Source organism: Vulpes vulpes, chromosome 7 (genome assembly GCF_048418805.1).
Source record: "Vulpes vulpes isolate BD-2025 chromosome 7, VulVul3, whole genome shotgun sequence".
NCBI classification, from domain to species: Eukaryota; Metazoa; Chordata; class Mammalia; order Carnivora; family Canidae; genus Vulpes; species Vulpes vulpes.
Genome location: NC_132786.1, coordinates 81,425,547 through 81,448,993, shown reverse-complemented (window position 1 = coordinate 81,448,993; position 23,447 = coordinate 81,425,547). Strand labels below are relative to the sequence as shown.

The following is a 23,447-nucleotide window of genomic DNA, read 5'->3' as shown; positions in this document are numbered from 1 at the left end:
CTACTCACTAAAATTTATTTGTAACCCCCAAATCAATACTCATAAGCTTTCATGGTCATTTCCTGACATAGGCAGAGCAGCAAAAATTTCAAATGGCCCAAACTGCATGTTCCTAGCTGAGGTCAAAAAGTACATAGCACTACCTTATTGTTACAGCTCTCGTATTATAAGCAAGTGTTTTTGCAATATATTTAGTGCCACATTTTTCACATTTTTCACTTTTTTATTGATGATTTCACTGCTTAAAAGCACCCTCAAGCATAGTGCCGAAGTGCTGTCTAGTCTTCCAAAGTGCAAGAAAGCTGTTATGTGCTTTACAGTGAAAACACACGTGTTAAAAAAGCTTTCCTCAGACATGAGTTATAGTACTATTTGCCATGAGTTCAATGTTAACGAATCAGTGATACAGTGATCAGTGTTTTAAAACATATACACATAAAACAAGGTTATGTAGTAGTCACTGAGGAAAATGTTATAGCCAGAGGTTTCCAAGAACCTGAGTCTGTATTTCTCCCAGGAGCAATGGGTCAGTACTAATTCAGTGTTCACAGTAATCTGATAGACCTGTCTTGGCTCCCTATTCTCTCCCCACAGTAAGGACAACTGAGCTGTTCAAGGCAGTAGTTAAGGTTTAACTGGTGCTCCACTAGCACTCTTCTCTCCAAAGTAAAGAATAAGTAGGTACATTTCCCTGATTACAGTTATTTGGGGGCTGGTTTAAAAGATGAATAATTTTTTGGTCACCTTATAATTTTTCAAATTTATATTCCCTTCAAGCAGAGAGGGGGCCTGCTGCTTTGACACTGGAGAGAGTAGAAAAATCCCTTGTCTCAGCCTATCAGAAAGGACACCAAATATTTTTTATCGTGTATCTAGTCACCTTCATGTTTTCTTGGAGAATTGGGAAAACTCACTGAATTCCTTGTTTCTGTAGTGGAAAATCATGAAAAAACATAACTATTCTACATGAAGTACCTAATACTTATAAGAAGATTATTAATTTTCTTAGCCTCTACTAAAGAATCCAAGTAAGGTAATAAGAAGACATGAGGATCCTAGTAAAAGTGGCATCAGTGGCAATGTAAATCCATAGCTACCTGTAAAATGTAAAGCAGAAATAGAATTCAGTTTTTATAAAGATACTTATTTTTATGGACAGCACTAACATCAATTAGGATCTGATATCTAGACTTGGCTTTCATGAATAATGATCCTAGTAAAGCCAGGCATACTGTACTAGGTGCTTCATCTGCATTTTTTCACAATGATGTCTAATCTTCACAGTAATAACTCTAGGGGGTAGATGGCACTGTCTTTGTTGCAGATGGAAATCTGAGGTTCAGAGGATAAGTAGTTTTCCCATTGCATAACAAATAAGAGGAAATTTGGACAGAATCCCAAATATCCCTGCCTTCAAACTGGTGTATTGCCTTTCCCAGTGACCTCATGGAGAACTGCCTACATAATTTGTGGGGTCCAGCACAAAATAAAAACACTGGGCTCCTTGTTCAAAAATTAAGAATCTCAAGATAGTGACCAGAGAATATTAAATCAGGGACAGGGCCCTTCTGAGCATAGGGCCTTGTGTGCTGCACAGGTCTCATACTCATTAAGCCTGTCCTGCCCTTATGGCACAATGTCTTGTAAGAGCACTCTCTAGTGGGAATTGGAGAAAGAAGTGTTCTTATTTGTCCTTGTTGGTATGATTCATGCCTATGCCACCATGGAAGCATTGCTAATTTCTCTTGGCAGCCTTAGTGACTGCTTCTAAGAAAAATTTCAGAGACATCTGTAGAAACAAAAGCAAATACATAAACATAGAAAGAAGGGCTGCCAGTTGCTTGATATATGACTGACAATAGCAGGGGTTTTTTAAGTACAACATAAGAGTGAGATGATTTTCTTTTCATTTGCCATTTTTCTCTTTGGAGAAATCTTAAAAGTTTGATTCCTTTACTTCCTTAAGACTCATATACTTTTGTTCTCTGAACAAACTGAATTTTTGTTCGTCATTCTTTTATAGATAAAGATACAGGATTTCACTTGGCTTGAGCTGAACTACAGATAATTCTTCTATCACAAGGTATTAGGACTTCCTTAATTCCTGCTCTGTTCTCTGTCAAAGCTCTCTAAATGATACAGGCGCTGTGGTTCTACCTGGGGAAAACTTACCAGTTTCTCCATTCTACTTTAGTATTTGTGGCTTTCTTCACTTTAGTGCCTGACAAGCTGAGTGGGGAGAGAAGTAACCTAAAAAGAGTAGGAAAAATTAGCTTTCGATGCTTTGCATTGCTGAGCCATCTCTCCACTCATATCACATTTTCTCCTATAAATTTCTTTTATTCTCCAACCTTAGGCTAGTTGCCTAAGGTCACAAGCCACAGAATCTGGCCACTTTTCAGGGCAAGTGTTAAGAGAGCAACCAGTTTATTTTTATTTATTTATTATTATTATTTTTGAGCAACCAGTTTAAATTCACTGTATGAAATGTCTTTACAATTAATTTTCCCTCTCTTAACCTTTCTCTCAGGACTCCTGCCATAAGCTTTTTGTCTTGCTATTTGTTTTTACTAGAGGGAGGTATTACTTGTCAACTACCTGATGAGTCTTAGAATCAGCTATTTCCTCTTCTACATGGGAAACTATTTATTTTCTTCCTGTAGGGCTGGATGTACTCAGATGGTTAGATAAGAACAAGTTATATATTTTTCATAAGTATGGCTTATTTATTCCTAGTAACCATAAAACAATATAACCACTATGTGCCTCAGATTAATTTGACTATAAATAAATCTAACTTCTATCCCAAATTACATGTATGTTTATTCTTCAGTTTATTCCTCTGGTAACAAATGTAGCCACTTACAACCTAACCAAATTAGAAAGAATTCTTCACTCAGTCTAAGCTTGGATCTTTCTCACCTCCCACTCCCAATATACACACTTTAGATTAGACTATTTTAACAACTTGGACAATATTCAGCACTTTTCAAGGGAATCTGGGGTCATGACAGATTTTTTTCTGATACGGAAAATTCACAATATCTTTCATAGCGCAAAAACAAATACTCTTCAAGGTTGGTCCTCTGCATTTGCTCTATGCTTTTTGTAGTAGTCATCTATTGCTGTATAAAAAGCCCAAAACTTAGCACCTTAAAACAACAAGAATTATTTCAGTTTGTGTGAGCCAGAAAGTTGGGGGCAGCTTAGCTGGGTGATTCTGACTTGAGGTCTCTCAAACAGGTTGCAATCAAGATGTTGGTCAGGAATGTAGTCATCTGAAGGCTTGACTGGAGTTGAGGAAATCTGCTTTTAACATGGCTCTTTTATACATGGCTGGCCAGTTGGTATTGGCTATTGGTAGGACCCCTCAATTCCTCCTATATTAACCACAGGGTTGTCCATATCTTCACAACATGGCAGCTGTCCTCCCCCAGAGAAAGTGACCCAAGAGTGACAGCCAGAAGCTACAATGTCTTTTATGACTCTAACCTCAGAAATCCCGTATTATCATTTCTGCAAAATGTTACTGGAAACACAGGTCAGCCCTGCTCAGTGGCAAGGGAACACAAAAAGTTATGAATACTGGGGGACAAGGATCATTAGGCTCCATCTTAAAGGCTAGATATCATCATGCTACCCTTTCTATCATATACAAAATATAAATTCCTTGAATAAAGCATGTGACCAATCTAGCCACTGAAAGGGGCTATTTCTTATCATTTATTATTGAATTTGCATTTTTTGTTACACATTAGACTTGGGAGATAGTGTCAATAATTGCTAAAAGTCTGATCAGCTATGGGTGTGAGAATAAAATCCCCTTCTATTTTTTCTTTAAAGGTTTTATTTATTCATGAGAGAGAGAGAGAGAGAGAGACATAGGCAGAGGGAGAAGCAGGCTCCATGCAGAGAACCCGAAGTGGGACTCAATCCCAGGACTCCAGGATCATGCCCTGAGCCAAAGGCAAGTGCTAAACCACTGAGCCACCCAGGAGTCCCATAAAATCCCCTTCTAAATAACTCTTGTGTACTGTGCTATGCCAGAGAGTTCACTTTGGCTGACTCTATGTTCTTCAATTTACCTTGTATTACTGTATAAGACCTTCCATTCGGACTTAAGGCAAGGGCTTAGATTCTGTTCTGAAGGGTACCTGCTGAATTATTTTAAGTATAGGAGGGGCTAGGCCATATATGCATCTTATAAGGTTCATTCTGTTACCTGTGTACAGGATGGATTGGTGGTGCAGAGGAAGACAGGGCAATACTGGAGAAAGACCTACTGAGAGTCTACTTCAGAGATTCCTTTTATCACAGGTGAAGTTTTATAGCTCTCAGAAAGAAAGAAAAAAAGAAAAGCCCTAACTTGTAGTATTTGCTAATTTCTGTGGCATACATACTTCCAACATGGCCAATTTGAAGCCATCAACACGATGTCAGGAGATACAGAGCTGGGAAGAGATGTGCACAATTGGCTGGTATCACCTGGCTCCAGCATTCAATGTGACCTTCAAGTTCTTAAAGCAGAAATAGCCAGGAGCAGATTAGCAGCTCTAGAACATGAGGGGCCAGTTAAACCAAAGCTTTTGTCCACATGGCCAGCAAGGGGAAAGGTGGGCTTGCTAGGCACTTGCTTAGGGCTGCCAAGACCTAGGGGTCCCCACTAATTATAGCAGTCTTCTGTTGCTAAAATTTCTACCTGGACCTTCTAGATCACAAGATTAGGTCCTGAGAGTTAGAGCAAGAAAAGGAACATGGGGATAGAGACAAAAACATTTTTTTTTATTTTTTTAAATTTAAGTGAATTATCTTGATTTATTTACCATAAGTATCTTTTCAAAATGTTAAAGAGTGAATCCTGATGTGAAGCCACTAGATTTAACACAGTTAAAGTATCAATAATACCTTTTCTCTTAATGAGCAGCAGAAGTTACTTTTTTCTGTAAAACAAAACTTTGGAAACATGAATATATATTCTTTCTACAGAGAATTTTAATGTATAAGGACCACTCAAAATTCCAATTACTAGATTTCTACTAACAGTACCCAGGCACATTGGGTTTTCATAGAAAATAAGGAAATTTTTCTTTTTCTCATCCACATCATGTTCTTCCTCAAAGTTTGCTTAAGAATTTGTTTTATAGAACAGTCTGAAAGTTGGCATATTTCCAAACAAAATACAACAAACAAGCCCAAATTCCCCATTAGTAGCAGATTTGTATATGAATACTAGCTAGGCTACAGTTGAGCTCTTCCTACCCAAATTCCACAGCCCTTCAGATTTAGAACCTTCCTGAACTAGAGGGTGGGGAGACATCCAGCAGATACAGGGGAAATGACCTTCTAGAAAAGTTCCTCTAGTTGGGGGGGGGGGGGGTGGAGGGAGCAAGGGGAGAGAGCCCTTAGGCTTACAGGTCACTATGTTTTAGGACAGAAGATATTTTCCTAATAAATGGAAATGGGACGACTCGTTAAGACCCAAGTCCTGTGGCTCTGTGACTTTGATTTACATCTCTTCTGCAAGGGATCTTCCCTTTTTAGTTTTTCAGAAGACCCGACATAAGCTTTTCAAAATCCCTCCTAAAAGAGTTACTTGTATGCAATTTTTTGGAGACAACTTAGATTGTAAGTTTTTATGCCTTTTTTATAAAATTGAAGATCAGGAGAAAGAGAAGAAAGCAAAAAGGAAAAGTGGAACTGAGAAGCTGCCCATCTTTCAGCAAGATTAGTCTGAAGATATGGTTTGTTTGGTTTTTTTTTTTTTTAAGATTTTGTTTATTTGACACAGAGTGCGAGCATGTGAGCACATGAGCAGGATAGGGGGCCAGAGGGAGAGGGACAAGCAGACTCTCTGCTGAGCAGGGTAGCCCAATGTGAGGCTTAATTCCAGGACCCTGAGATCATGACCTGAACCAAAGTCAGATGCTTAACTGACTGAGCTACCCAAGCTACATATTTTTCATGGAAACGCCAAAGCAATGATGTAGCCTTACTGCATCATATCAGGAGATGCATAGTGTTGGTCTTATTATCAGTGATAAATTTCATCACTTGGTTAAGGCTGTGTCTGGCAAGCCTATGCACTATGAAGTTCCTATTCTTCCCTTTGAAATTAGTAAGTCATTTATGGAGAATTTTGAGACTAAGTATTTACAAGACATTTATCCTGTTTTTCATCAAACTTTCATTAAAGTTTGATGAAAGTTCTATTGATGTTTTCCTAACTCTGTCTTTTTTCCTATTTTATTTCTTAGTATTTTACTATAACAAACAGCTTTTCTTTCTTTCCATTTATATTGGTATAGACACACAGAGTTTTGCCTTATTTAACAGCTTATAATCCATTACTATTTATTTTGATGCTCAGATTGTCCGATTTGGTCAGTAGGAACCTCAAGCTGACTCCTATGTAATTTGACATGTCCCCATCATTCTTTGAGTGTTTCCTTACTTTCTGAAAGAACAAGATGTGCTGGGCTTGTCTTGTACTTTCCCTATCCCAGGACTGGAATAATTTTTTTCTTAAAGATCTGTTTTAGGGTGTATTTTTAAAAACAGTTCTTGGATAGTGGTTTTAAGTAGTCTGTAGTTATCATTTCTGATTGGTAAGCCAGTCTCTTGTGAATTTGGTTAGCATGAAGGGATTCGCTAGTATTTAGTTACCCTCAAAGAACCTGTCCAACTAAGGGGTGACTCAGAATTGTGGTGTTAGCATATTCAGCTGGGGATGCCCAACCTGAAGCAGCTTCAGATTTCTAGGGCAACATATGGCTCTTCCATCTAAGATACTACCATAGAGCAGGGGTTCAGTGAGGAGTGCATGTGAGAACTATCCCAGAAAGCTGCAATCCAAAAAATTAAAAGTTCATCCCAAGCTTCAGAAATCTTAAGGTGACTTACCCATTAGGACCACTTCTTCTGGAAATCTCATGTTCTGAAGAGTAAGAAAAGGTCCTCCTATTTAATCATTTGAGAGCTCTCAATTTTTAAGAACACAGACCATTAAAAAAACTCCATTGATGAGGTAAATCCGGCATACTAACTTCATTGTTTTTTTGTGGAATACTCAAACAGTCCAGTGAATTCCTAGACTACTCTTAAAAATAGATAAGGCGTCTTGATGCTTCTGGAATAACAAATCCATGTTTTCAAATTCCTTTCTAATTGCTGTTCTATAGGGCTTTAAATGGGGCTGTATCTTTTTCAATTTACATATATTTGAGAAACATTTCTCAAAATATTTATTGATTTATTTGAGAGAGGGGTATGTGCATGTGGGCAGAGAGTGAGGGTATGGGACGGGGGAGAGAATCTTAAGCAAGCTCCACACTCAGTGCAGAGCCTGACAAGGGGCTCAATCTCACGACCCTGAGATCATGACCTGAGCCAAAATCAAGAGTCAGACGCTTAACTGACTAAGCCACCAAGGCGCCCCTCAAACTATTTTACTTTAAAGTATTGAGGAAAAGCATAGAAACAAAAACTTGTAAAAATACATCTTTTAATAAACATCAAGAAGTACAGTGCAGTTTTACTGAGGTTTTACATTGCAGTTTACAACAAACATCATCTAGTATAGTGTATAATTACAAGTAAAGTAAACTCAGAGTTTTTTTTTTTTCCTCCCATGGCTGGATAAACCAAATCTGGTGCATCATACCACACTTAAGGTTGTTTCCAAGCTGGCTTCTGTAAAAGGCCCTTAACATTAATAACTTGCAGCAACAACAACAAAAAAATCCCCCATCACAATGATAGCCTGATGAGTGCTCACATATTACTAAAAAGAACTGTAAATACTTGCTTTCCTTTGATGGCTTTGAAGAATAGCTATTGAGAGCAAATCTGAAATATTAAAGACAATAAGGGAAACAGCGGTTTCTTTTGCCTACTATATCCATAGTAAATACTAGTTTGAGGCTACGGATTATGAAAAGACTGCAAAAGATGCTTACAGGAAAACCTTCACATTTATATTTATAATCCCATGGACTAAAACCTGTCTAGTGTATTAATGGCTAAGTCTACTTTTCTTTAATATTATTGATACTAAGAACAGGAAGATGGTAGAATTCTTGACACTTCTGGACAAATTTAGTGAGACTGATATTAATTAGCAAAGGAGGAAATTAATATTAGTCTCAAAATTCTACCTGCCATTGTCTTGGAGTGATCAGGATTTAGCTATATCTGAGAAGAGCAAAAAAGGAATGGAAATGAAGGTAATCAGAAGCTGTAACTAAAAAAAACCATATTTTTGCATGCTTTATACTGATGGCATTTAAAAATTATACAACTGGATTTATTTGCTATATACATAAACCAGTGCTGTAATTAGGGAAAAAAAAAAAAAGTACCACTTACAACCACAAAAGTATCAGAATCATATCCAGATTTGCAAAGAGGCATAATAATCTGTTTACCATGCAACTAGTTGTTTGTGAAATTTGTAATGGTTAATAAAACAAAATCCTTATGAACACAGTACTAATGTATAGCAAATTATACCAATTAAGTCAGCAGCTCAAATTCATAAGGTAAACACCCAATATCCCTGAATTTCTAAGCATTCATCTCAGTGTTAACGTGGTTGCATCTAAATATTACCCCGTTACAAGAGAGATTTTAATTATTCCTCCCTCTTCAATACATCATCATACTTTCAGAGGTGAAAAGGGAATAATTTAATTTCTTTACCATTTTTGCCCATTTTCATGAATCTGATACAGTGTTATTATAGTGTCTAGGCTAGGGTAGGTGCTCTAAAGGATCCAATGAATTGAATTTCTAAGTTCCAGAATATTGCTGGTATCGTAAAATAAGCCTGTCTGCCAAAAAGCCACATCTCTGGTTGAAATATATTCCTGGATCAATGATTGAGAAATTAAGAACAGCTGCCAATTAAGTCAGACTGTTCCCTATTTGTTAGATAACAGTTTGATCTTCTTTATTAAAATATCTTTTTTTTTTTTAAAGATTTTATTTATTTACTCATGAGAGACACACAGAGAGAGAGAGAGAGAGGCAGAAACACAGGCAGAGGAAGCAGGCTCCATGCAGGGAGCCCGACGTGGGACTCAATCCCGGGTCTCCAGGATCACGCCCAGGCTGAAGGCGGCGCTAAACCGCTGAGCCACCCGGGCTGCCCTTTATTAAAATATCTTAATGGATGGGACCAGATCTCATACTTTTCATATATCCTCTACAGCACCCACTAAAGTGTTGAGCAAAGTTATATGCTCAAGGAAATAATCAGTGATGAGGGCAGGAACTGAATCAAAGAGTGAATGTGGTCATGGTGAAGCATAACTTACTTCACTCATCATTCAAAAGGCAGTCACCAGAATGAATCTCTGATGTTGTCAATGAAGAATAGATGCTTGTCCCCTACCACTGTCTAAAAACAAACCACTTGGGCCTCTTTCTTTCTTTCTCTTTGTCATTAAGAGATTATAGAGGGCCATGAGTACTACTTGGTGGATGCTAATCTAAAAAAAAAAAAGGATTTTTGCCTCAGAAGGGAAGCACCGATCCATCACATGGCCCATTTTAACTCTAATAATACAATTTATAGAATCATTAACTTTTAAAATTATCTTAAATGTTATCCATACTAGTAGATATTTAAAATGTTAGGCTTATTCTCTCTGACATCACTTAAAATGCATTTTATTTTTAAACACTGCCATGAGGTAGAAGATAAGGAATGCACAAAGGAAAGTCTCTTCAAAATATGAAACTCTATTCAATATAATTAGCCCCGAGAGAGAAGTAAGAAAAGTTACAGCCTTAAGCTGGTAGACTGACTACTGTTAAAATATTATCCTTACCTGAAAGAAATTTCTTATATTTGAAATTGCCCTTTTTTTCCCCCAGTTTAAGGTATTATAGAAAAAGGACAATACACATTCTGAAATACTCATAAATATCATGTACAATAGCCTCTCTTAGTCATCATTTTTTACTTTACCATGTTGTTCTAAATCACCTCAACTGAGACACAGGCCCTTTCCACTTGAATAACTGATTAAGTATCAATATAGAGGTTAAAAATCTTTCTAGCATAAGAAGCAAGATAAAAGGAATGATTCACATTAAAATAATGTACTTTTCATAAAACTAGCAGCACTTCATTCTACCTGGACATACGAATTTGGCTTCATTGACTGGTCAGAAACAAAGGAAAATGTATATGGGTTCTTGTATACGGGAAATGTGAGGCTACAAGTCTTCTCTGAGAACTATTTCCCCATTAGGTGGTGTGTGAAACAACTGGAATGTCAATTTCAATGGCAGAAAGGCGGGAACGTGCTGAATAGGGCTGTGAGTAAGTATGCATACTGGGCGGATGGGAGTACAGTGGCTGCCAGAAAGGAGAAGGCAAAGATTTGCATGCACAGTACCAAATAAACAGTAGAAGGGAAGTCATATACAGGCCCCCAGCACTAGCCATAGTGACATACACTGCGTAGTCAAATGTAAAGACTGGCTCAAACTTCTTGTTCAGATGAACGTTATAAAAGATGACCCAGATGGATGGGGAGAGGCTCACAGTACCTGCCAGGAAAAACAGCAGCCCGGCCACCAGATGGCAGCCTGCACTATTGACCAGACACTTGGCCAGTTTGATGTTGGGCACTGAGGACCTGAAGGCCGTGTTGCACATTCCAATGAGGCAGAGCAGCAGGGCACCCATTGCAATCAGGATGCTGAGAGGCAGGGCAAACTGGAGGACCCGCAAGTCCAGTTGGTCAACTGATGAGTACCAAGTAGTATCATACATCAGGCAGTCACTGCTCCCATCATATCGGGCACACTTCACCCACAGGCCAGTGTAAACAGTCAGATTCTTCTCGTTTCTGTTGAATGTGATCAGTCGTAATTTCCTCCAGTTGGGAAGCAGAGTTCCTGCAAAGAGGCCTGCTACCGAGGCGATTCCACACAGGAAGGAGAGGACTGTGGCTGCATGGACATCCCGACAGCCCATGGCAGGCAGGCTTGTGCAGTACTGTCAGTCAGACTGGGGGGTGACACACAAGAGGACAAATCATGAGGGGACAATAGAAGAGCAGAGTAGGAAAGGTGGTGCTGATTGGCAGCACAACTAATGATGTCAATGCAAAGACGGAAAGCCTGTCCCTGTTTCCTATGTAAATCTGAACATACATAAACACATGTGCATGTGACCTCAGAGCACAGGTGCACTGACCCATGCTTGGTTACCAGTAGCTGGGTCATGCAGCAACTAAAGAACTAAAGGCATGAGTATTTTACTTCCCAGCAAATCAGAGCCAGGAACTCAATCAAAATCACTTCAAATCCTCTTAACACCACATATGAAAGTCTCTCAATTGTCAATAATCACTCATTCAACACACATATGGTATATTATGTCAGCCATTCAAATACATATGGTCAGAGCACTCATCATCCGTCAACTATAAACAACACAAATTCAGCCTTCAATGCTCATGCAGATGTAAAATGAAACCAGCATGCAGCTGAGGTGAAGGCAGCTCATAAGAGATGAAGACATGGGGAAAGAAGCATTACCGGACAGCAGATTGGCTGAGGGAGGACTCTGAGCCAGACTGCTAGGTTTCTAATCCCCACTTCCTCACTTACTGGCCAAGTGACCGTGGGTCAGCTTATAAAACTTCTCTGTGATTCATCTTCCTGATCTTTAAAATGGAAAAAATAACAGTACCTACCTCACAAAGTATTTAGTGAGTTAATATAATGTCCAGAGCTTAAAACATGTCTAGCATGTTATAAGAGCAATTCAAGTATTAACTATTTCTTAGGACTCAGTGACCAGCTCAGTGCCTGGCACACTGGAGCAGTTTAAAGAACATCTGCTGAATAAATGTTAAATAAGAAAAAGCAACATCTCATTCCTACATACTAGGTGCACTGGATAATTACAAAATGTAAATGACCTCTTCTCCATTGAGTTAGTCAAATGAAAAGAAGAGAACAAAGATCCCTGATATTATTCTGCTTAACTATTTCCTAACTGATTCAGGATGACTTGAAAGCTTTTCAGGTTATTACACTAGTGGTTACTGGTTATTATACCATGACGGCTCATAGATGAATGCAAAAATTCCTAAAGTAATGACAACCTACTCCTTTAACGCTACAGTAAGAAAAAGAAAAAAAAAAAAAAGTGGGCAGGGCTTTCTCTCATTCCAAATTAAAAGGCTCTGTTCTTTTTCTGTATATGACAAAGTATAAAGACCAATACCTTATTCAGCTTTAAGAATTTGAAACTCATTCTTCAAACACCATTCAAGTGTATTTTCTCTGCCTTCTAACACATCCCCAATGAAGTAACAAAGTAGACTAATAAAGTAGCACTTTTGCTTCTTTTAGTTACATCATGATGAAGGAGGGACAGGTTGAGAATTATTGTTTCTGAATACAATATGTGTTCAGAGTACCCATGATCCTTTAGTCTAATACCACCTCCTGCAATGATGGAATAGCATTTCCAGGAGTTTAGGGTCCAGAAAGATCAAAATATTAAACTGGGTTAGAACTTGATCAAATGTGTCTGAATGGGAAGGTACATTGTTTTTTCTTTAGAAAACAACATATTTGCATATTTAATCTGATCATATAGACTAGGGATATCTTTACTACCATAAAATATATAGGTATGCATACATATATAAATCAGTTAAGCCCAAGTGAACCATTTTTCAAAGTCCTTAAGTTAAGCATAATCAGTTCTAAGTTTCTCCATTAATATTAATTTACTACTTATCATGTTGTCTTCTGTCAATATTCCCAAAAGTGGCAATTATTTATAAATATATTGTTTAGAGATGAAAACAAAACAAAAGAATTACAGTCCTAATTTATATTTTTCATGCAAATCGGGGAGAAAAACCGTCTTGCTTAATTTTAGTAACCAACAACCTTATTCCAGCAATGGAAACTGTGGTGCAGGTCTGAGATATTTATACTGGAAAAGGCTACTAACGATGCCAAGCTCCAAAATTCAGCTTCATTCAGGTTTTTGCTCACATACCTCACATACCTGTATGGGTCTCCCCCATACGCGGTTAGCAACTTGCACAGTGGTTGGCACTTAACTTATTCTAGGAATATTTGAATAAATAAGTACTGGGCACTGTTCCAAGACCAAAGTAACTCACAAAGGTAGGCTACTGATAATGTAGAACTGGACAAGGAAGTAGCTATTACCAAGTAATAATTCATTCAATGAACCAATTCATTCAACTCAAGCATTTACTGAGTATCTAGCACATAAAAATACTATTAGGCCCTGGAGGGACACTGAAGCCACGAAGATCTGGACCTTGATGCAATGTGTCAACAGTCAGACTGAGGGAAAGAATATGCTGTTCTATGAGAAAGCAAAATGATGAGAGTAAATCAGTTGTATGATTATTACATGTCAAATGATAACTGTGAGCCACTAAGGTACCCGTTCATAAAAAATGTGTCATCCAGGGTTACAGGAAGATTGAGCAATGAAAGAGAATGAGGATTTGATTAATGTTGTGAAGACCTAAGAAAAAAGTTCCCTTTGTTTCTCTTAAAGCTTCAGAACTCCTTCAGGCTATGTACTCAGAGTCTTAACCCAATCATAAACTCCCTCTTGCTTTCAAAGATAGGGGTCAAAAACTTGGGAGTATCAATATAATTGAGATTTCTCCAATCAAGCCACCTTAATACCACTAATTCCTAGAATGCAAGAGAAGTAAGATCAGAATGAACGACTTTATTATGATAAATAAATTCCTGTAGTTCTTAGATTATGGACTATCAAACAACACTAATGAGCAGAGGTAGGTCAAAATTTACTTCAGGATCAAGTGTATTCAAATTTATCCTACATCAAATCAACAAAGATGTATCAGTCCCCTGAACTTGCTTTTACATTCTTAGCTCAGATCCCAGAGAATGACTAAAAGTTCTAATTTACACAGCCAACAAGGATACCATGGCATTTTTTCAGAAGGGAAATACTATTACCTCAAATCTTTAGATAATTTCAACCTCAGTGCTGGAATTAATATCCTTGCTCTTTTTAACTTTATTTGGCCACTTTCCTTTTTATGATCTGTTCTTAACTCCACATATATAAGATTTGATAAGTCATATATCTCACTAAAAGTATGAAGAATCATTTTATAGTGATAGTTGGGAGATGGAATATGTTTAGTGATTTAAAAGTGAAAACAATGACTCTCAGGTTAGGATTTGTTCATATTAAGAGAGTAAAAAAACCTCTACTCTTGTCCTATGCCAATTAATCTTTAATCCAAAATAACTGTTTAAAATGTAAATCTGATTTTTTCACTATATATATATATTTTTTTTTAGAATTTTAAGTAATTTCTACACCCAATGTGGGCTCAAACTCATAATCCTGAGATCAAAAGTTGCATGATCCACCAGCTGAGCCAGTCAGGTGGCCCTCACTACATTCCTTACATTCCATGGCTTCCTATTTCCCTCAGAGTAAAGTTTCAAAATTTTCCCATGGTTTCCAAAGTTTCAAATCCCACCACGGGTTCCTGTCAAATTCTCAATCTCCTTATGTGTCACTTTCCCATCTCACATGTTACAGACTATGTAGCCATATTGCTTTTAGCTCTTCAAATTTTGCACTTTTAAATTTGGCTAAGGGCTTTACTTCATGCTATTTCTTCCTTCTAGAACTTTCTTAATTCCAGTCTAATTTTTGCTTATCTAACAGGTATTCTTCTTTCTAATGATGAATCTGGAAATTAGAGCCAGGGAATCTGGCTCTAAATCTGTCTTCTCTTCCCCTATCTTTAACCACCGCCCCCCCCCCCCCCCCACCAGCCCCAGTTATATGCTCTGAAATCACCTTTGTACCTTCTCTTTTGTAGCAGTGATTTTGCTCATAATTCCTTGTTCAGTATTTATCTTTCTCATTACACTGAATTCCAGGACAGAGAGCCTTCCCTTTTATTCACTGTGTCCCATATTGGTACACAGAAGGCACTTAATTATTTGTTAAATAAGTGAACAAACAAACAAACAAACAAATACAAGGTCCATATGGGATGGTCAGGATCCAGGGAGAAAGTTACAAATCCGCTCTGTTATCAGTGTCATTCATTCATTCACTCATTCATTCATATTCTGCATTTCGAAACTTCCAATTTCCTTCTAGACCATGCCCTCTCCACTTTCCACTCTCCATTGGCCAGTCTCTCCCATTTTTTAAAACAAAGTTCATTTTCTTCTCCTAAAAAAATGAGGCCATTCCCAAGTATTTACATAAAGACTCTTCTTCTAGAAACACATATCTAAGTTGGCAACACTGGTTAATTTTCACAGGGGTCAAGGAGTCACTCATTTACAACTGTGTTGATTCTCATGTTTTCAACTTAATAGGTTTGTTACTACTGGATATACCTCCTCTTTATTAACAGTGGTTAATATATCAAATTAATGTCTGTTTATCAACACAAAACTACTTTTTAAAGCAAAACAATTTATTATATTTGTATTTATATTTTAATATAGCAATGCAGAAAAAAGATAAACCTCTTTATGCCATATGAAAATCCCTTACTGGGGACTGTAGAAAATATGGAAGGTTGAAAACACACTAACAAATCTAAGTACCACTCTTGAACACTAACTAGAACAGCCTAAAGCTGGATTAATATCCATAGATATCTGGGCTTGTTGTTTCTATCTGAGAGAGGCAAGTGGTATTATAGTCCAGGTAACCAAAGACCAAATGCCAGTCACATCCTACCATTTTCAGACTGGGAAAGGTCCTCTGAACTTCAAATATCTTATCTATAGAATGTCCCCCAAGGTAGCTATAAGATCATAAATAGTAAAGCCTTTTGTAAAACAGTATGGTAAGAAATTTAAGTTTATAATGATTATTAGTAGGCTTATTTATTTTCTTTAGCTAGAAACATGCTTTTTTTTTTTTTTTTTTGGATCTCAGCAATCAATCACAGATGACTATAGCCATATAACAATAATAACAGAGGATTCTCTTTGGAGTAATTACTGACCAAATCAAATAAGGACTCTGTTTCAAAACAACCACTTCACATTTGTCATCTGACTATGTTCCATGGTGACTTTCAGAAGCAGATGGACAAAATTTGGTACGGAGTTAAAGATTATCAAATATATCATTTTCAAATAAAAATATTTTCAAAAAGGTATGTGTTCTGTGGTTTTGAATAGCATTCAAAGAAGTCTGAGGCAGGAATAATGGCTAAGAGCTTTAGGAATTCACAGACCCATCACTATGTAATTTTTTCAAGGACAATCCCAGGAATAGCTATGAGAAGACACGTATAACAACAGCTACATCACTTCCTGATGGTAAGACTAGCAGTCTTCTACTTGTAATTTGAGTTTTCTTAGAAACTATAGGTCATCAATCATTGCTTTCAAGAGAGGTCTATCTTATAACTTTATTTTGTTGAACAAGAGAAAAACATGTCATCGGACATATGGTGGAAAAAGGAAAAAGAGTAAAATCAAAGGATGTACTTACTCTTTGAGGTACTTCACAGTTCTAAAACAACTTTAATCAACTTAGAAGAAATAGATGCACATCTGAATAGACAGTAGAGATGATCTGGGCCTAAAGAAATAGGAAAAATGTCCTAAGTTAATATAATACTTCTTTAAATCATATATGTGTACACACGCACACACATATGTATGTAATGGATTTTTTAGTTCCTACTCACAACTCAGAATAAGGAGGCCCAAGGAAACTGCGAAGTTAGTTGTCTTAGAAGTAAAATAAATTCATTGTTTCTTTTGTATCTTTTAAAAGCACACAGATAACAAAACTAGGCTAAGTTGATCTGCACTGTGCATCCTAAAATTTGCAACTAGGATGCTTGAGTTTAGTTCCACCAGCGGTCTCAACCTGCCACTTAAATGTTTTTATAAATCTATTTTAAGCACCAACAACTTCCTTTTCCAATACTACTTATCACAATAGGTAGGATGAGGATGCAAACCTGTAGACGCCAGATTAAGGCATTTATTACTAGCCCTATAATCATTACGTAGAATGTGGTCCTCAACAGAAGAGATTTCAAATTATAATTTTTCTTTCCTAAATGTAGGTTTCTTGAGTTGGTATCAAGCATAATCACTCACTCCAAATTAAGGGGAAATTGTTTTACAATTAAAAACACATACTAGCATCCCTGAGCTTTCATTTTAAGCAGGCTCACCAAGCAAGTCTGGCCTTCCTCCAGCGTAGCATCCGGCCCCTTCCGAGGCCTACTGCACACAACTTGGGCTTCAGAGAAACCCGCACTCCCCCTCCTCTCCTCTCCATCCCTTCGAGCCCTGTCCTTAGGAGCACCAGAGCTAGCAGAAAGAAAGAAAAAAAAGGGGGGGGGGGTTGGGGGGAGGGGGAGCTCTCCTAGTTAGAGCCAATGGAAAGAGACCGCAACAATGACAGCGCTCTCAGAGCAAGCCCATCCCTACAGCACTGAGTGGGTTTGAACCGCGAGCAGGTCATCATTACACAAGCAGCTGGTGATTCAAAAATAGCAACTTGCAGCTCCACACCGCACACCCCGCTAGCCAAGCCCAAGCCCCCGGCCGCTCCGGCAAGACACCTCGACATTTCCATACTCCTGTGAGCAAAAATTTTTAAAGCCTTTTTCAAATACCTCATGCCCTTTTCACGTCCGCAGATGTGGTCCACAGTTTTCCGTGTCCCTGATTCCCTCCGCTTTAGCTGTTTTACACAAAATCGTCAACTACTTACGCAAAAGACCCAGAAACCGGATTCTTGACCACACCTACCTGTTTCTCACATCCGAGACATTTCACTCGCCCACACTGAGGAGCTTCTTAGAGCGTCTCCCTCGCGGCGTCCCAGGAAGTGCGTTCCCAGCGAGCAGCACCGGAGACTTCTGGGAGCCTAGGCAGGTTCTCCCGAGGCCCTAATCAGGAATGCTCTGGATGACTGGGAAACTACAATTCCCAGAATCCACTGGGCCGCCGGCGCCAGGCAACATCCTGCGATCTCCTCCGGCCTTTCTCCTCAGCCTCCAGCCCCGGTAGTCCCCTTGCACCTTTAGTTCCGTCCAGATTTGGGTTACAGGTGTTACAAAAAAATAAAAATAAAAATAAAAATAATAAAAATAAAAAAATAATAAACGAAACAAAACTGACAATAGCTTTGAAATGGATACCCAAGTAAATATTTCCTACTAAATATGACCTCCCCAATAAAGTTTGTTAGCAAAAATCCTTAAATACTTTTTTCCACAAAACATTTACCAAGGCACAAAGTTGAAAAGACCAAACTCCAGAACTGATTTTGAAATTTTTCGTTTGCAGAGAATTTGAATAGTACAATGAACATCCATATGCTTACTCTCTAGAGTCAACAGTTTTCAACATTTGCCACATTTATCTTATCTCCATTTATGTGTGTGTGATCTCTACGGTGATAGGCATCATAACACTTGAGCATCCTTTGTTTTAAATTTTTTAAATATATTTAACTGCCTAGTTTAATATGGGGTTTTGCTACATATTAGTTAGGTGGCCTTGGGCAAGTTACCTCTGAGATTATCTGTAATGAAGATAGTAAGATTACCTACAGCATAGAATTATCTTGAAAATTAAGGCACTAAATACAGGCAAAGCGCTGAGCTCGTAACTAGCTATTAGATATTTGAACTAACTTTACTCTTCTGCACAATTTCAACTATCCTGTCTCTTTCTTCATGGCTTCTCATAAATATGAGGTACTGCATTATCTGAATATCTGAGTTAAAATTAAGGTTTCAGAAGTCTTGTATAGGACAGATCTGATTTCTTTTACATATGTAAAGGATTGCTGAAGTGCCATGATGCCTACTAATTTCAAATGATCACACGCACAAAGTAAATGTGGCAAGTGTTGACAATTGTTGGATCTAGAGAGAGGAAGTGTATGGGTGTTCATTTACTATTCCAAATCTCTGAACCTTCAAAATTTTTCAAGATAAGAAGTTTGAGAAAAAGCACCACAGTTTTAAACAGAAGTAAAGAGTTGCATGCATCCCTATCCCCCCCATCCCACTCTGCCCTGTATTTAACTTGGGCAAGTTAAGTAACCTCCTTGTGGCTTAGGATCTTAGCTGCAATAATAATGTACCTACCTCAAAAAATAATGATAAGGATTTAATGAGTTACTATACATAGAGAAGTTTACAACAGTATCTGACATTGATTTTTGTTTTAGTTGTGTGTGTGTGTGTGTGTGTGTGTGTGTGTGTGTGTTTACCAATTTTCATTTTGTGTTGAGGGGCTTTTTGTTAGTGATGGAAAAGGGAGAAAAGTCTTCTATCTGTCCCTTATTACCACCTTATTCTTTTTAAAAAATATATTTTATTTATTTATTCGTGAGAGACAGAGAGAGAGAGACAGAAGAGGCAGAGACACAAGCAGGCTCCATGCAGGGAGCCAGACACAGGACTCGATCCTGGGTCTCCAGGATCATGCTCTAGGCTGAAGGCAGCGCTAAACTGCTGAACCACCCAGGCTGCCCTATTAGCACCTTTTCATCTGCCATACTGTTTCTGAAGATGGATAGAAGGTCTGAAGCAATCCAATCCCAAAGCTAGACCTAGAAATGTAATTAAGAGAAAGAGAACATCAAGAGAGAGAGAGAGAGAGAGAGAGAGATTGGGGGTAAAAGGATCTCTGAGCTCAGCCCAGCCAGATGGATAACAGCAACATGACCAACATATCTCACTTCTTTGCTCTGAATTTCATCCGTAAAAATGAATTGAATTCAGTAACTATGTACAAAATCATTTTATAATTAATTTCCCAGTCACTAACCTGGTTAGTTGACTTTAGCTGCATGTATATGTAGTTGACAATGATAAAATAACAGCACCAGAAGGAAGGGATGGCAACACTATTTCTCAGCTTATTGATAAGTTGACACCTAATGTTAGCCTCGTCTTTGGTTTAGCAAAGATGGAACAAAATACTTATGTACCCTAGTGGGACTAGATTATTGGAATATCATTCTCAGAATAACTATAGGTAAGAAGATAGAGGGATGCCTGGATGGCCCAGTGATTGAGCGTCTGCCTTCAGCTCAGGTCCTGATCCCAGAATCTGGAATCGAGTCCCGCATTAGGCTCCTTGCAGGGAGCCTGCTTCTTTCTCTGCCTGTGTCTCGGCCTCTCTCTCTCCCCATGTCTCTCATGAATAAATAAAAAAAATCTTTTTTAAAAAAGACTATAGATCAGCAGTTAACAATCCTGGCTTTTCATTTTTTCTTAACAGCTAATTAAGGAGTAAGTCATATCTTAAAACAAATTCATTGCAGTACACCACCAACAAAATTCTACAAAGTTCTACTTACTGTTATTAGTTTCCTATTGCTACTGTACCAAATTACCAGAAAACTCAGTGGCTTAAAATACAAATTTCTTATCTTATAGGTCTGGAGGTCAGAAACCTGACACAGATCTCAATGGGCTAAACTAAAGGTGCTGGCAGGGCTGCATGGTTTTTCTGGAGGCTTCAGGGGAGGCTGTTTCCTTGTCTTTTCCAGCTTCCTGAGGACACCTTCATTTCTTGGCTTATGGCCCCATTCCATTTTCAAACTCAGCCATAGCTGGTTGAATCTTTCAACATTGAAATTACATCACTCTGACATTCTTCTGCATAGATAATTTCTCTACTTTATGGTCATCTGATGAGCAGCCTTAACACTTCCTTGCCATGTAACAGTATATTCATAGATTCTCAAAATAAGGATTAGGACATCTTTACAGGACCATTATTCTTCCTGCCACAGTCACTAATAACTTCTTTCTAGTTGAATCCAAGGGTCTCTTGTTGGTCCTCATTCTCTTCCACCTCCTTCAGGTCCACATTGCACAATTTCAACCACTTCTTTTTTTCCTCAACTCTGCTTTCTTGTTTTTGGAAACACCAACATTTCTACTTCTCTTCTAGTTTATCTGATTTGTTCCCTGTCCACCTGTTGCTTTCACTTCCTCCTCCTCACTCCTCAATTATCAAAAAGCTCTGTCCTGGGGCCCTATCAATAAAAAATTCTTCAGAGGGCAACCAGATTTTTATCTCCTCAAATCCATGTCTGGCCAAGACCTTCCATAACTGCAATACTATTTTTAATTACCAGCTCATATGATTTTTTTAAAGGATTCTATTTATTTATTCAAGAGAGACACACAGGAGAGGCAGAGACATGCAGAGGGAGAAGCAGACTTCCTGCATGGGGCCTGATACGGGATTTGATCCCAGCACCCCAGGATCACAACCTGAGCCAAAGGCAGATGCTTAACCACTGCTCAGTGCCATCCAGGGACCCCACCAGCTCATATGATTAACAACTGTTACTCTAATTTCAGCATTCTCTGAATACAAATAATTATACTCCTTATGTCTTCCATCATTCCTTATTTTGTCAGTGGTTTCCCCTTTATCTTTTTCTGCTATCTTCTTCATACCTTTTACTCAAATTAGGAATCATGTCCTAATGATTCTTCCTTTGAAATATCCATTTGCCCCTTATTCACTACAAAGAATTGTCACAATCCTATTTAAACCCCTCACCTTGGGGAGACTGGATGGCTCAGTTAAAAGTTGGACTCTTGGTTTTGGCTCAGATCATGACCTTGGGGTCATAGGATCCAGTTCCATGTGGAGTCCCTTGCTGGGCTCTGCACTCAGCTCAGTCTGCTTTCCCTCTTCCTCTCCCTCCCTCTCTGCCTGCCCCACTCACACAGACACATGTACATGGTCTCTCAAATAAATAAAATCTTTAAAAAAAATTAAGTCCTTAACTCTTCCCATTAAGATATGTACAACAATTTCTTTTCATATGTTAATGTTAAAATAATAGAGAATATTCAGTATTTATTATATTCCAAGTATGTTTTCCATGAATTATCTAACTTAATCACAATAAATCTGTATTAATGACAAAGAAATTGAGACTCAGTAATGTGCTCAAAATCCAGAAGTAGTAAGTGGAGGATATTCCCAAAAGGTTGCTGTTACCATTCAGAACTCTTTAGATTCAGGGCAGTCTCCTTATTTTGGGTTTCTTCAGCTAAAACTTTACTTACTCAAAATGTTTATTGAAGCTATTCCTAAAGTTGGAATGTCTTCCTACTACCCTCTCTGACCACTAAAATCCTACCTACCTTCCCCTCTGAATAATTTCATCTTCTGTAAATTACACACATCAGCTCCAAATTGGAAACTAACTGGCACATCATTTCCCTTTTTATGTGTCAGTCATATCTCACCATAGTATTTCAAAGTCCACTATCTGGGGGTGCCTGGGTGCCTCAGTCAGTTGAACATCCAACTCTTGGATTTTGGCTCAGGTCAAGATAAAGGGCTCTGCACTCAGCAGGGAGTCTGCTTGGGATTCTATCTCTTCCTCTCCCTCTGGCCACTCACCTCCCATGCATGTGCGCACTCTCTCTCTGATATAAATACATCTTTGAAGAAAAAAACAACAAAGCCCCCCCCTCCCCATATACTATTTTTTAGAGGAGCCTATAAAATAAAAAATAATAAATGACTATCTATTAATTGGGATGTTGGGAAGTATAGCGATAAAAATAGGGAAATGTTATTGGTAGAATGTGTTCCTTAAAAATTTCAATGCTGGAGTCCTAACTCTCTCAACATACCTCAGGATGTAACCTTTTTGGAGACAGGGTTTTTACAGAAGTAATCAAGTTAAAAAGAGGTCATTAGGGTGAGCCTTAATCCAGCATGACTTGTTTCTTTATAAAAAGGAAAAATTTGGAGACAACCACACAGGGAGAATCCCATGTGAAGATGAAGGCAGAAACTGGGTGTTGCTTCTATAAGCAACTGAAGGTGACCAGCAAACCACTAGAAGCTAAGCTGGCGCCTGGTAGAGATTCTCCCTCAACAGCCCTCAGAAAGAACCACCTATCAGCACTTTGCTCTCCTACTTTTAGTTTCCAGAATTGTGATACAATATATTCTGTTGTTCAAGTTCCTCAGTTTGTGGTACTTTGTTCCAGTAGCCTTAGCAAACTAAAACAGGAAATAAGGGAAGCACGTTCTGCATAATCAAGCAGTGAGCTGTCACTTTAAAAATGGATAGGACTTTGTTGTCTACTAGAAAAGAGGCAGGATGGCTGCACGTTACCAATCTTACTTAATAAAGTTATTGGTGACTAGGGTAGGGAGGGAAGGGCATTGTACAAAAGAATTGGCATACATTAGGATAATTGGGTTTTGCCGGTAATTGTATTCAGGTGTTGTAAATCTTTGTCATTTACCAAGACTATTACCTTCTCCTTCCACCACCACTATTTTTAACTTAGTTTTTACAGATGAACCTGTATGCTAAACTTTTGATAAACGTGGTGCTAATTTGACATTATGACATTAGTAGTTCTTTAAAG

At 38.1% G+C, this 23,447-nt stretch overlaps 2 protein-coding genes across 5 annotated transcripts in view; both read right to left on the bottom strand.

The window, feature by feature from the left end:
* CDK14 (cyclin dependent kinase 14) overlaps window positions 1-17,969 on the bottom strand; it is a 723,056-nt gene extending 705,087 nt beyond the window's left edge. For 2 of the 4 annotated variants that reach the window (XM_072764238.1, XM_072764241.1), the window contains exons 1-2: window positions 17,818-17,906; window positions 16,538-16,627 (exon numbers count right to left, since the gene is read on the bottom strand). The gene's annotated coding sequence lies outside the window, so the exon portion shown is untranslated. Of the gene's footprint in view, window positions 1-16,537; window positions 16,628-17,817 lie in introns of all 4 variants that reach the window. The other 2 variants (XM_072764239.1, XM_072764240.1) reach the window with 2 other exon arrangements.
* Window positions 7,485-18,039, bottom strand: CLDN12 (claudin 12). The gene is made up of 3 exons (XM_026003731.2): window positions 17,818-18,039; window positions 16,538-16,627; window positions 7,485-11,020 (listed from the first exon to the last, which is right to left on the bottom strand). The coding sequence occupies exon 3, from the start codon at window positions 10,985-10,987 to the stop codon at window positions 10,253-10,255; it is 735 nt and encodes a 244-aa protein (XP_025859516.1). The 5' UTR covers window positions 10,988-11,020; window positions 16,538-16,627; window positions 17,818-18,039; the 3' UTR covers window positions 7,485-10,252.
* Between the last annotated feature and the right edge of the window lie 5,408 nt (window positions 18,040-23,447).